This window comes from Euprymna scolopes, chromosome 17, assembly GCF_053919585.1.
Source record: "Euprymna scolopes isolate OS-2025 chromosome 17, ASM5391958v1, whole genome shotgun sequence".
NCBI lineage: Eukaryota > Metazoa > Mollusca > Cephalopoda > Sepiida > Sepiolidae > Euprymna > Euprymna scolopes.
In genome coordinates this window covers 88,479,387-88,493,346 of record NC_136498.1, presented here as the reverse complement: position 1 = coordinate 88,493,346, position 13,960 = coordinate 88,479,387, and the positions used below count along the sequence as shown (strand labels likewise).

The window sequence follows — 13,960 nt, the reverse complement described above, 5'->3', positions numbered from 1 at the left end:
GTTTATGTCGTATGAAGTAGGTTGGTTTTGTGTACATAAGTATTAGGGCTTGACATGACTAGCCGATTGATTGGATTGAGCCTTTCTGACTGCCCGTTTAGCCCAGTGTTAAGGGCCAAAGTGGTGTGTTAGGAAGTGGGGGTGCTAAATCCTTACTTCCAAATCCTTCAACCGTCAGGATCCCGTCCTAAGGCATCACAAATTGCCACCCACAATCAACAAATGGCCCAATTTAGGGACTTTTACCCTCTGCAGGGGGAGGGTGGGCAATCGGTGTATTCTAATGCTTCACCAACAGGACCACAGTAAAGAAGAGGAAAAAGAAAAGAGAGGAAGAATAAAAAAAAAGGGGAAAAATATTTTTTTTGTTTCTTGGTTTTATAGAACATCAAAAATGCAAAAAAGAAGGCAAAAAACAATAACATTTACGTGCAGTGCATTTTAATCAGGAAGTCAGTTTTCACATAACCTGATCTGGTCATACCAGTTTGAAATTGGAGCATAATTTAGAAGCATTGTCCAACAAAAAACATTCAAAATGGCTTTAAAATTCTTAGAAAATCTTAATGCATTAAAAAATTGAAAGATTTGGAAACTATTGACACCTAACCATTTCATAAAAAGAGATTAAAACTTACAAGTTAAAAACAATTTGATTCAGTTAATAGTTTAATGACCAAACTATATCATATTAAAGTTGATTGTCCAAATCCTATCTAAAAAAAAAAAAAATTAAAAACAACAAATGGCATAGTAAAAAATAAAACAGAAATAAATGTAAAAAGACTCCTGGTGAATGCTGGGTAGGTATAGCTAATCAATATTATTAAAACACAAATACAATTACTGCAGGTATATATGCAATTCTGTCAGATACTTACTTGTGGAAGACAAGGAAGGCAACAAAGACAAAGAGAACGAAGGCAAGCATTGCAGCGACCACAGCTGCTGTAGTTGAGCCTTTCATTGAAGCCACCACCGCTGAAAGAAAAATACAACAGTTTTGCATTAAAAAAAAAAATAGAAATCATCAATTTGAATCAAAGCAAATGTAATCTTATTTTTAGGCAAAGTTTGTTTTAAATTTATTTACTAAATTTTAACTCAGGTTTATCGGGTACATGTACAGATAATATCATGCTCTATATTTCTTTTCAAATGTGATGCCATAGGTATAGTAGCATCTATGATCAAAGCATGAGTAGATGGTAGACAAAATAATCCCAAACATGTTATTTAAAAGAAATTATAGGGTGAACAGAGGTTAACTTTTCGGGTGAGTTGTAAACTTTTGTGTATGCATAAATATATGAGCTAAATGAGTTTAATGGAAGATTGAAAGCTGCGCATAAAAATGCTTTTATCGTTAAGCCTTCTTTTATTTACTTCAATTTTATTTTTTGTTCACATTATTTTTTCTTTTTGATCCAATAAAGAACATGGCAGCAGAAGAGCTTCTTTTTGAACCAACTATGACTAAAAGAGACAACTGAAATGCCTTTTCCTCTTGTCACTAATAAAAGGAGACAACATATTATGAAGGCACTAGCATTTTTTCTTATACATAACTGAAGGATTAATTGTTACTCATTGACCATGTTTTCAAATATTCGTGAGAGAGTGAGAAAAAAAAAAAAGAAAAAACTTGTCAGGGTTTACTAAGATGACAGCAGTCTGTAGAGTACACAAGTGAAGGGCAGAGAAGAAAATGGAACACCATTATTGACACCATGTGATTGAATATTTCCTTTCTTTCTTTATCTGGTTGAATTCTTCCTTTCTTTTTATGATAAATATGTTTTCCAGTTTGCCATCTGACTCCACTCAAAAAATATGTGGTTATAAAAGGTTTCCCCAACAGAATCTGTTTGGAGCTAGTGTGAGAAATGGATTTTTAATTAAGAAAATTATATATTTATAAAAATAAAACAAAAAATTGTTTTTCAGTGTTTCATTTTCATTGGTTTGAAAACTATTCTCTAACTCCTCAGAAAATTAATGATTAATGTTAATTAAAGCCAGAGATGCTGTCCACACTCCTTGTTTGGGTGAAGTAATTTCACCTTTGAAAAATCTTATGGGTTTAATCATCGATGAACCAGGACTATAAACTGATCCAGATAACTTAGCCTTTCATAGTTCTACAATAGGGCAAAAGCACCACTCCAAAGAGAGTAAAAAATCCTATAGAAAGGCACTCTTGAGCCATAATTATGCTACACAAACACTTATTTATAACAAGAAAATCCATTTATATGTAGTAAATTAAGTTTCAAACTTTTTTAAATAATAGGTACAATACAGAAATCTTGAGATATATACTGAGTAAATAAATGCAATTGAAATGGAAAAACTGACTTATTTTCAAACATAATTAAATTTGGTTTATATTCTTCAGGAAAGACAATAAATTAGAAGGAAGAAATGAAAACATTTGTGTTATAAAATCAATTAAATTTTAGTGGTTATTTATTATGTATTTAATTAATTAATTATGTAAATCATGTTATACAAAAATGAAGAGAAAAGTTGTGAGAAATACATTACCTTCAGCACAGGTGCTGCCCTCATAACCTTCTTGACAACCGGATAGACAATGGCCAGTAAATCGATCACAGGCTTTGTCCCCTTTTACACACCAACCACAAGTCATGTTACAGTTTTCTCCATAATGACCATCTTCGCATTCTATATATTGGAAAAATAAAAACTTATTCATCAAAAATATACAAGAATAATATAAACTTGTGGGGCCCATGGGAAACTTGAGTACTTATTATTGGTAGTGGTGGTAATGATGGTAGTAATTATAGTAATAGTAAAATTATAGATGGAAGTTGCCTTTTCTAGCTGAAGTAATGAACTTTTTTGTTATTTTTAAATCAAAATGGATTGGATGATAGAAGTCAGAAAAAATGTTTACATTTGAATTAGGGATGTACCAATTAGCAAATTGACCAACTGTCGATTACCAATTAATTTGATAATTGGCCGATTAATAGGTTTTATAATGCCGATTTATCAGCAAATTTTGTTGTCATAAATGATAATAATATTAATTATATTGTAAACAAAGACAAGTTAACTCCCTCTTTTACTTGCCAGTGAAAATTTATTAAAGAAACATGCATCGTCTACACCATATTATCAAATAACAAGCTTGACGCACTGTTGACATGTAAACTTTTACAACTGCACTAATTTGAAGCAAACAGATGTAAGCATATGGAAAATTTTCCTCTTTTCTATCAAACTAACATTATTAACATTTTTACTTTAAATCATTGTCCAATTATTAGTTCATCTTTCAGTTTTCATGTTGAGAAATAGTACAGTAAATTGAGATGACATGCAAACCGAAAATACAGCATTCTTTATCAGACTTACTTTTCGAACTCTTGCTACCATTACATATATGTAATATGTTACATATATGTAATATGTTACATATATGTAACATATTACATATATGTAATATGCTACATATATGTAACATATTACATATATGTAATATGCTACATATATGTAACATATTACATATATGTAATATGCTACATATATGTAACATATTACATATATGTAATATGTTACATATATGTAACATATTACATATATGTAACATATTACATATATGTAATATGTTACATCTAGGGCATTGAATGCCGTTCCCCCACTCCCGACACATCCCACCCCTCATAACTGGGCACTTGGGAGTGCTTGAGTACCACGCATGCCTGTGCAATTAGATTGGTGTGATCTTCTTCTGATGGGCTGAGGGTACCGGATTGACAGTTCCTGGCTGCTGTTTCCGACTGGTAGTACAGGGGCCCTAACTCTTTGGTAGCGCTTAGAGCGGCTGCTCCATCAACAGTTGTATAATATCGGGTTGTTTGTAGTGCCATGTCGCGCATAGAAAGGGACCCTGCACTCATCCCCGATGGGCTTTCCCGAAGCCACAGTCCTAGTTGAAGAAAGGTCAGCCAATTGGTCTACTTGTGTTGCATGTCTGATATCCTGCATAACCTCTTGTTCAGCTCCCCCTCACCTTACTGAAACTCTTTAAAAACATGATGACACTAAAATCTAAAAATAAGCTTAAACCAGGCCTAGGGACAAACAAATTCAACTTGCCTCCTCCCTTGAGGCTTGCATTCACTAACATCCGTGGGCTTAGAACTAATTTAGCTGATGTTGAAGCATTTCTCCTAACAAATACCCCGGATATCTTAGCACTAAGCGAGACTAACCTACACTCCTCCATCCCCTCTAACTACTTTAACATGCCTGGCTATCTCCCACTCTGCCGTAAGGACTCTGACAGACACATGCACGGACTTGGAGTCTACATTTGTAATACCCTCCCCCTGACTAGAGAAACAAACCTAGAAACAGATGATCAAGCCTTTATGTGCTTTAGACTAAACATACAATGCAACATTAGCTACTTTTATTTTCTCTACCGCTCTCCCTCGACCCAGGACTGCACCATAATAAACAAAGTCTCCGACAGTATAGACACATCACTCTCCCTTGACAATAGCACCCAAGTCCATGTATTTGGCGACTTTAATGTTCACCACAAAAACTGGCTTGGATTCTCTACTCACACAGATGCAGCGGGCAGCACAACACATAGTTTTGCTATATCTCACTCCCTATCACAAATGGTTACGTTTCCAACCTGTTTCCCTGACCAGCAAGAACAACAAGCATCACTTCTAGATCTGTTTCTGACTACAGTTCCCGAGGATTGTACAACAAATGCTAACAGCCCACTCAGGAACGCTGACCATGCAGTGATAATGGTAGAAATTGCCCTAAATTCTAGACCCAAAACTGAAGAGCCAGTGCTCAAAACAACGAGATATTTTAAAAAGGCTGACTGGGAAGCCATCAGAGATCTTATCAGAGATGCCCCATGGGGAAATATTTTTTCTCTTCCTGCCGAACAGTGCGCAAATGAGACCACTGAATGGTTCAAAACAGCAATGGAAACACGTTCCCATGCGGAAATTTTATAGCAAGCCCCACTCTCCCCAATGGTTTACTTTGACTTGCGCAACTGCCATTGCTCAAAGGCAGCATGCATACCGCAGACTTAACCGACATAAGTCCAGTTCAAACAAACAGAAGTACATAGAAGCGAGAAATAACGTTAAGAAAGAAATAGCGACAGCTAAGAGAGAATTTACTGAAACCACTAAAAAACGCATCGAAGCACAAAAATTAGGAAACTGTGACTTCTGGAAAATCTACAACAGTGTAGTAAACAATGTGCAATCAACAATTCCCCCACTAACCAACAATCACGAGGTTGTTTGCTTAGCAACCGACAAAGCTAATATGCTTGCCAGCCGGTTTGCCTCGAACTCCACACTGGACCCTACCAACCACCCCCTGCCTGACTTTCCTTTGCGGACAGACGCCACGCTAGACGATCTAAAAATCACCCCTGCTCAGTTACATGCTATCATAATAAATCTTGACACTTCCAAAGCATGCGGACCTGATCTCATCCCAGCTGTGCTATTAAAAAAATGCTCAGCCGAAGTAGCTCCAGTTCTCTCCAAACTCTTCAACAAATGCCTTAATGAATCATGCTTTCCGGGCTGTTGGAAAACCGCTTCTGTGGTACCAATATTCAAGAATTCTGGCGAAAGAACTGACCCATCAAATTATCGCCCCATTAGCCTCCTCCCACTTTTCGCCAAAATATTTGAGACCATAATTAACCATGCTCTAGTCCGGCACCTTACAGACGCTAAACTTCTGACTGACCAACAATATGGATTTAGACAAGCCCGTTCCACAGCTGACATTCTCACTGTAATCTCTGAACGTATATACCATTCACTGGATAAAGCGGGGGAGGGCAGAGCGGTAGCTCTAGATATATCGAAGGCTTTTGACAGGGTATGGCACAAGGGTCTCCTCAGGAAAATTAAATCATACGGTATCACTGGTAGAATACTTAGCATAATTGAATCCTTCTAAGACAATAGAAAAATCCAGGTTGTCTTCGACGGTCGAACATCTAAACAGTGTGATATAAATGCGGGAGTGCCTCAGGGGTCTATCCTTGGACCTCTGTTGTTCCTGATATTCATAAATGACCTTCCCGACAAAATTGCCTCTGAGATGGGTATATATGCTGATGACACTACACACTGTAAAAGGCATGACAGGAAAACAAATGAACACATATCTAAAGAAATGGCAAAAACACTAGAGGATGACCTCCAATCTGTAGTGGAATGGGGACATAAATGGATGGTCACATTCAATGCTGCCAAAACCAAACTGGTTTCCTTCAATAACTACAAGAAACCTTCTCTGCCACCAATAGCAATGGCCAGTGACTCCCTGTCTGAGAGTACATCTTTCAAACTGCTTGGCCTAACGTTCACAGGAAACATGAGCTGGAACAATTATATTGAAAACATTGCTAGGGCCGCTGCAAAAAAGGTAGGCTCTCTCTACTGTGCTAGAAAACTACTGACACCTGAAAGTATCCTGTATCTCTATAAGGCCACCATTCGCCCATGTATGGAGTATTGTTGTCACATCTGGGCTGGTGCGTCTACTACTAGTCTCTCGCTCCTAGACAAGGTTCAAAAAAGAGTCGCCAATCTGATAGGCCCTGAACTGGCATCTAAGCTTCAGCCTCTGTCCCATCGACGAAACGTTGCATCCCTCTGCTTGTTCTACAAGTATTTTAATGGTGAGTGCTCTGACGAACTGCAGACACTTGTGCCCCCACGTCGCAGACACCATCGACAAACCCGACAGACAGCTAAATCCCACCCCCACACAGTAGAGATCCCTAGATGCAAAAGATCCTTCTACTCCAGTAGTTTCTTCCCCAGAACCGCTAGACTCTGGAATTCCACTCCAGGATCATGCTTCCCTAACTGTACTGACATGCAGAAGTTCAAGTGCAACATGAACCGACATCTTGCTGCCCAAATCCCTACATAGTGCCCCCGTAGTTGCTGACCCTGATAGTAGCCCCCTACACCTGAGTGGCAATGTGCCTTGTTTGGGGTGAAAATGTAATAAAAAAAAAAATAATATGTAATATGTTACATATATGTAATATGTAACATAATATGTAATATATTACATATATGTAATATATATGTATATATGTAATATGTAACATATATGTATATATGCAATATATTACATATATGTATATATGTAATATATTACATATATGTAACATATTACATATATGTAATATGTTACATATATGTAATACTAGCGGGGGTACCTGGCGTTGCCCGAGTGTTTGTTTCCGGGATGGGGGGGGGGGAGTTTTAAAAAATGTTATGGTAGGTAAGTAGGAAGGATCAAACCTGGAGTCATGAGTAAAAGTAGGAAAATAAAGTGTGAAAAAAAACAAAAAAACAAACATCTGCAACGTTAACAGTTCGGCCACCAAGAAAAGTCCATTCCAGTTGTTTAGGAAAAAAAAAAAAAAAAAAAAAAACGACTACGGTAGGTCGGCACGAACGTGAAAATATAATGTGAATTGTCCAGCAAGCTAACCACTACGCCACAGAGCACTGCAGCTTAGTTTAGTGATTTTAAATAACTTCACATGAAAGAACTACGAAGCCAAACCGGTGTTCTCTTCTCAACTGTTCCTTGTGAATGATCCCCAAACGGTGTTAAGTGGTGGCAGGGGGAGGAGGAATTTATTAGAGAGAAAATATTTTACCACTTCCATTGATCTTAACCGATTTTGGCCGTGACTTCTCAGCAGAAAAAGTATAGAAATCTAAGATTATCGAGGAATTTGAGAAATAATAAGCCTATAACACACTTCAGATATTGTTCTGCCGTTTGTGCATATTATATTTGCATGAAATATCTTGATTTTTAATCCTATTAATGTCAAAATCAGATGGGAAAAAATGAGTTCATTTTATTTATATAGAGATATTACATATATGTAATGGTAGCAAGAGTTCGAAAAGTAAGTCTGATAAAGAATGCTGTATGTATGTATCATACATTGAGTTACAATGTATGATAGTTATTCTAAATCACATTTTTTTTTATTTTTCTAGTTTAGACAATGTAAATTTTAGTGAGATAAATTACTAATTAGATATCAGACATAATTTAAATACATAAAAAAAAATTAACAAAATATTGACAACAATCTTCAACAATTCTGACAACCAGTTTCTACTGAAAGTATTTTGATGTCAATCCCAAGAATAAGAATACAACTGCCTTCAAGTTATGCTAAACCATCACATCAAAGGGTGGCAAATCAGTAAAAACTTTTATGTTAAACCATCTTAAAAAGGTTCATTCAAAAGAAACAAAAGTTGCAAATAAGAAAAGGAAGCACAATGAACATTCAGGGACAGACATTCCAGGTGGCAGCAACTACGAGCTTCCAGCGAAATATCAAACTACTAAAGAACCAATATTGACCAAAAAAAGAAAGTCTGAAACACTAATGATCACAGGTCACAAGAGATCCATTATCTGAGAAGAGAAATGATTGCTAATTGCTAATAGAATGTGATTAAAGCGAGTCTTTATTTCTGTTAGATATAATCGTTGTCTTCACAGCCTGAGTTACAATGTATGATAGTTATTCTAAATCACATTTCCTGACACCAGCAACCATATTTGTTCCTGAATCCCACAAGACTAAAAAAACTTTATTGAAGATTTTCTACTCATCCAGAACTTTGTGTAAATCTACACTTATTATTGCACCTGTGTGTGCACCAGGGAATGGAACAAGTCTGTCAGACTCAGAAAAGGAGCATTATCTATTGAAGTTGTCCAAATGTTTGTAGTTCATAAAATGCTGCTAATTTCAGCAAGAGACAGTTGTATTTTTGTTTTACTTTTGTAAGTATATTGAAAATTATTTTACAGTGAAGTACTTTTTTGATCGAATGCTGTAATTTGAACAAAGTTTTACAATAAGCCTATTAAATCCAATGTCAGATGTTACAGAATATGGTTTATATTTTTACGACTAAAGGAAGCAAAGTTACGACCGAGCAAAGTTGATGAAGAATATTTCAAAATTGATAAGATGAATCAGCATATATCATCCATTTTCATATAGATAATAGTTTCAGAATTATTTTCATGTATAATATGTAAATATTTGATAATTATTAATTGTGCGGAAAAACAGCTCGCTATGTGCTCAGCTGACTAAAGAATAATAAAAACCTTTTTCTGATTTCAAAAACGAAAGCAGAAAAATCAATTTCATTTTTTTATTCCGAGTTTGTCAATTTAAAAAACTTATTTTCAAATTTGATTTCCAAACAATACTATTTTGTTGTTTATAACGCTTTTAGTACACATGTACTAAAAGCGTTAAAAAACAACAAAATGTACTATACATGTGTTTCTGTTATTTATTACTTCTTACTTGTAGTTAAGGTAGAATTGTGTTTTTTAGTGGTAAAAAAGAAAACAAAAAACAAAAAAAAACAAATATATAACAAATAAAAGGTACTTATACTAACATACTGAAATAATAATGTTATTATTTAGAAACCCATTCTTAACATGGGAAGGAAAGGTGTTTTGTTAACTATTCTGTAATTTAACCTAACAATTAAATAAAATATATTTTAAAACTTGCATTTATTTTTAACTCATTGTGAGGAACATTTTTTCGAATCTGTAAGACAAACCTGTTTTTTTTTAAACTGAGGATATCTAAATCTATATATCTATAAAAGTGAAAGCGTCTGTCTGTGTGTCTGTCTATGTACATCTCCCTACACAATAACTCTGTCAATTTTAAGTCTACAGACTTGAAATTTGATATACAGGGTATTGAGATTTGAGAAAATCTTTGTAATCCATTTTCGGCCAGAAATTTGGCTGTTAATGGGTCAAAGTTTAATGATTTGAGAACTCTACCAAACTCCTCCGACAATTTTTGGTCTAAATACTTGAAATTTTAGATATAGGTTCTTTGGACATAGATCTAACTTAATAACTTGATTTGAGCCTTAAACAATAAATGTTAAGGGGTCATAATAGGGGTGAAAGTTAAAAAAAAAAATTTGACCTCTGCGGTTTCTACCAAAGACAATTTCTGGTCTAAACATTTGTAATTTTACATAAAGGGCATTCAGAGATAGGACAGTTTGGGTCAAAAATTTGAGCTACCAATTGTATGTATGTATGTTTGCATGTCTGCGTAAAACTTTCGACAGAGGCGACAGATTTTCACAAGATCGGTATTGTTTTGAAGCTCAACCCTTCAGACGACAAATACCGAAAAAATAGCTAAAAACATTAATTTCTTCACCATCAACTGGACACTTTCCAACAGGAAGTGGTCGCTTTTTTTGCCGATATTTTCGAAAGTCATCCCCTCTTTTCGATTGTCTAGCCTTAATTTAAACCTGCGTCACTTCCGGATTGTTAGTGGTCATAACAGCAATAACGTCACGGTTTTCCCTCCCCCCCATTCTTTTCCTCCTTCGCAGTACGGGTTCGAGCCTGCCTTTCTACTACCACTTATTTTTTTTTGCTCAATACACACCTCCAAACATCCGGGCAACACCGGGCACCCATGCTAGTAGTAATAATAATAATTAGGTGGTTTGATAAAGAATTTCATTGTGATGCATTTTGTAAATTGTTACCTTGTTTCCACCTTTACATTTTTCTTTAAAATTACTACCTTTAAAGGTTTTCGGGTATGCTGAAAACGAATATCACATTTAAATTTTCTGCAAATAAGTAGCTTTCCAGTTATCAAGCAATGTCATTTCTTATGTTATTGCTGGTGGCCATCTTGGTACCTGTATTTGCGCATGGTTTCTCGGGGTTACGTTTTCACGCTCGTGCGTACCAAGATGGCCACCAGCAATAACATAAGAAATGACATTGCTTAAGATCTGGAAAACTACTTATTTGCAGAAACTTTAAAAGCGCTATTTGTTTTCAGCATACCCTAAAACCTGTAAAAGTAATTTTAAATGTTAAGGTGAAAACAAGGTAAAAAATTACCGTTTTATTTCTTTGTTTACATAGTTGAATTTTCAGTAAAACAACAGAATAGAAATGACAAAAATTACCATCAACTGGTGAATATATAGTTGTTGCTTATCAGGATTCCTGGTATCCTGGTACTGTGAAAGCTACATCAAGGATTCATGTAGAGTACGATTTATGGTTGCATCTCCGAAAATAGGGGTATATTTTGGGCCAGATAGAAAGGATTTACAAAATTGAAAATTGGACTGGTCCCAAAATGTATAAGTTATGGTCGACTATGGGAATTTCCATCTTTTACAGAAATCCAAAATCTATATGAAAAATTTTCTTCAATTTATTCCCGAGATTAATTCATATCTATTCAAATTTTTATTTTTCTTTGAGGGGAGTAGTAAATACCGGCCATGAATGCTCTTTAGGTATTCAATGGTTACACCCAGATTAAGCTCTCCTTTGGTGAGGTGGCAGGAAAATGGCTGCTCTCAATAAAGCTATATTTAAATACCACTATAATACTTAGTTTTGTTCATGAATAGACACCCACTGTATGATACCATATGCCAGTTTAAAAAAAAATTGAAATTTTTACATCTGAATTTATAATTTATGGCTTATAGTAAAGAGATACATCAAATTTGACTGCATAATCAGAAAGAGCACACAATTTTACATGAGATTACCAAGTTTCATAAGAATAGTTTGAAAAATAAATAAATGGTGGCAAAATTACTGAATTTCTTGAAATGTTGAGGTCTGTAATTTAGCCCACTTTTTCTAAAGAAAAATGTCCACGGAAAAGCCTAAATTTTGGCACTTAAAATTCTCATAACTTTTGAATTACTGATGGTATTTGCATAATTCAAACGGTTTTAAGCATCTTTTGTATAGCTCTGTTCATGCAAGTTGATAAAATAACAATTATCTAAAAAGAAAAAAATCAACTTGTAATGCTATAGTATGTCACCCAGTTGGCATTTTAATGATTACATTTTATTCAATATTTTCAGTTTGGAAAATGATGTGACTCTAAAAATTCATTTAGGTAAGTTATTTAATCTGAGGAATCCAAAAATGGTATTAAGTGTACCCATAGATTAAGCTTTCTATGTGATTCCATAAGATTTTGAATGTTTCGCATGTGCCTCAATATGGAAAAAATGATGTTACTGACATGGTACCATGTTTTTTTTTTCTTTTGTCCATTCATGCCGACACTACGATGTACCTCTGGACCTAAAATGGTAAAAAGTTATTCTTTTGTTCATTGACAGTGTCTATTCAAAATTAAGCCTTTATACTGATGGTTCAGAAATACTCTGTTGGAGGAAGCAACTCATTTGAGTATGCAAAATGTAGTTGGAGGGACCATCTAAATTTATATAAAATACATATTGAAATAAGTTTTAGAAAATAAAAGTTAAAAAGTAAAAGATAAGACAGTCTCACAGTGATCAGATATTTAGAATAAAAGTAGACTTCACAACAAAAACCAATAGATAACAACATTATCTACATATTTTCTTTATGTCATTGAAATACAGAAATCGTTTTTGTCATATTCCTCATCAGTTGTCTTGTAAGTCTTTCTGGAAACAATACAAAGAATTTTCTTGATTGGTACAAGCCATGTATCATCAATTTGCAACCAATGTAATGTCTTGTGTGGTCCATGAGGATGTATAGATTTTCATTCATAATGCCAATCCACCAGAAAGAATTCTGAAGACATGTTACATACTACATTGGTGAAATATCAAAGATCTCAATAATTGATGGCAAGTTAAATCACTAGTGTCTGTATACAATTCATCCTTGGCGGAAAGCTGATGACCAATATTTGACATTGACGATGGGATAAAATGGTGATGGCTTCTTGTTCCTAATATTTTGTCGTCCCAGGCAAATCCTGCCTCACCTCCTTCTCAGAGCTTCTATACTGATGTCAAAGAACTTGATTGTAGGCATCTCCAGGCAGACTTCCAGTATGGCCTTATAATACAATATCTGACTATTCAAAGGATGTTGTAGTAACCATTTTGCTGTATATTGTTTTACTGAAGCACTAATTTCATCACAAGGGGACTTTCCATGGCTTATAGTAAAGAAAACCCACTTTATATAAAGTCGAAAGTCCTGTTTATGCAGATATAAATTTGTATAGTTTTATATCGAACCACACAATCATGACTGAAGTAAGTCATTTTATTGATATGAAAGTGTAATGCATGAATGTAGTAAACTGTTATTATCTGGATTTGATACACAAAATCAGAAATAAAACAATGAAAGATGCTTCATAGCATCTCAGTAGTATAGCATTATATGGTACACTGTGCAATATTCCTTGCTCCAATGGAAACTTTGGATTTTGTCTTGTACAGGAAATTGATAGTTTTCAGCAAAGTCTCTAAGGACAAACACCTCATTTGAACAAAGATTCCTTTTTAATTCAAATATCTAGATTAATATTTTGCTAAAAATTAGTATCTTGTGAGATTATATCAATCAATGAATCTTTGTATTTTTCATGCTGTTGTACAGGTACTTAATGTGGCACATTCAAGTATGTCCCATTGTCTAAAATGAAATTCATCATCGGGATCAACATCAACCAGCTCAAGAAATTGTACAATGCTCACTCCTTTCAATAATCAAATCAACCACACCAAACTTTCACAAAAAACATGCGTCTACATTAACAGTTCCCCCATTCTCTATCTGTGTCTAAATCTAAACGCAAATTCCATGAATAAAGTTTCTTTCCTAGACTGCCTGTGGAATTCTGTTCAGGACCTCGTTTCTTATTCACAAGTCGTTGTTTAGCTACTTTAAACTTGACGTACTGAACATACAAATCTCTTGCATTCTTTATTACTTTTTTACAATGGTTGCTGGCAGTTCTAAAGCTGTCTTTAGTTTCACAAAATCTATTACATTGGAAGCAATGGAAAAA

The 13,960-nt window shown here is 34.7% G+C and overlaps 1 protein-coding gene across 2 annotated transcripts in view; it reads right to left on the bottom strand.

Moving 5' to 3' along the window:
* LOC145296841 (receptor-type tyrosine-protein phosphatase alpha-like) overlaps positions 1-13,960 on the bottom strand; it is a 978,869-nt gene that overhangs the window by 450,823 nt on the left and 514,086 nt on the right. For both annotated transcript variants that reach the window (XM_080142961.1, XM_080142962.1), the window contains exons 10-11: positions 2,548-2,688; positions 882-981 (exon numbers count right to left, since the gene is read on the bottom strand). In XM_080142961.1, coding sequence (XP_079999087.1) covers positions 882-981; positions 2,548-2,688 — 241 coding nt within the window. The remainder of the gene's footprint in view (positions 1-881; positions 982-2,547; positions 2,689-13,960) is intronic.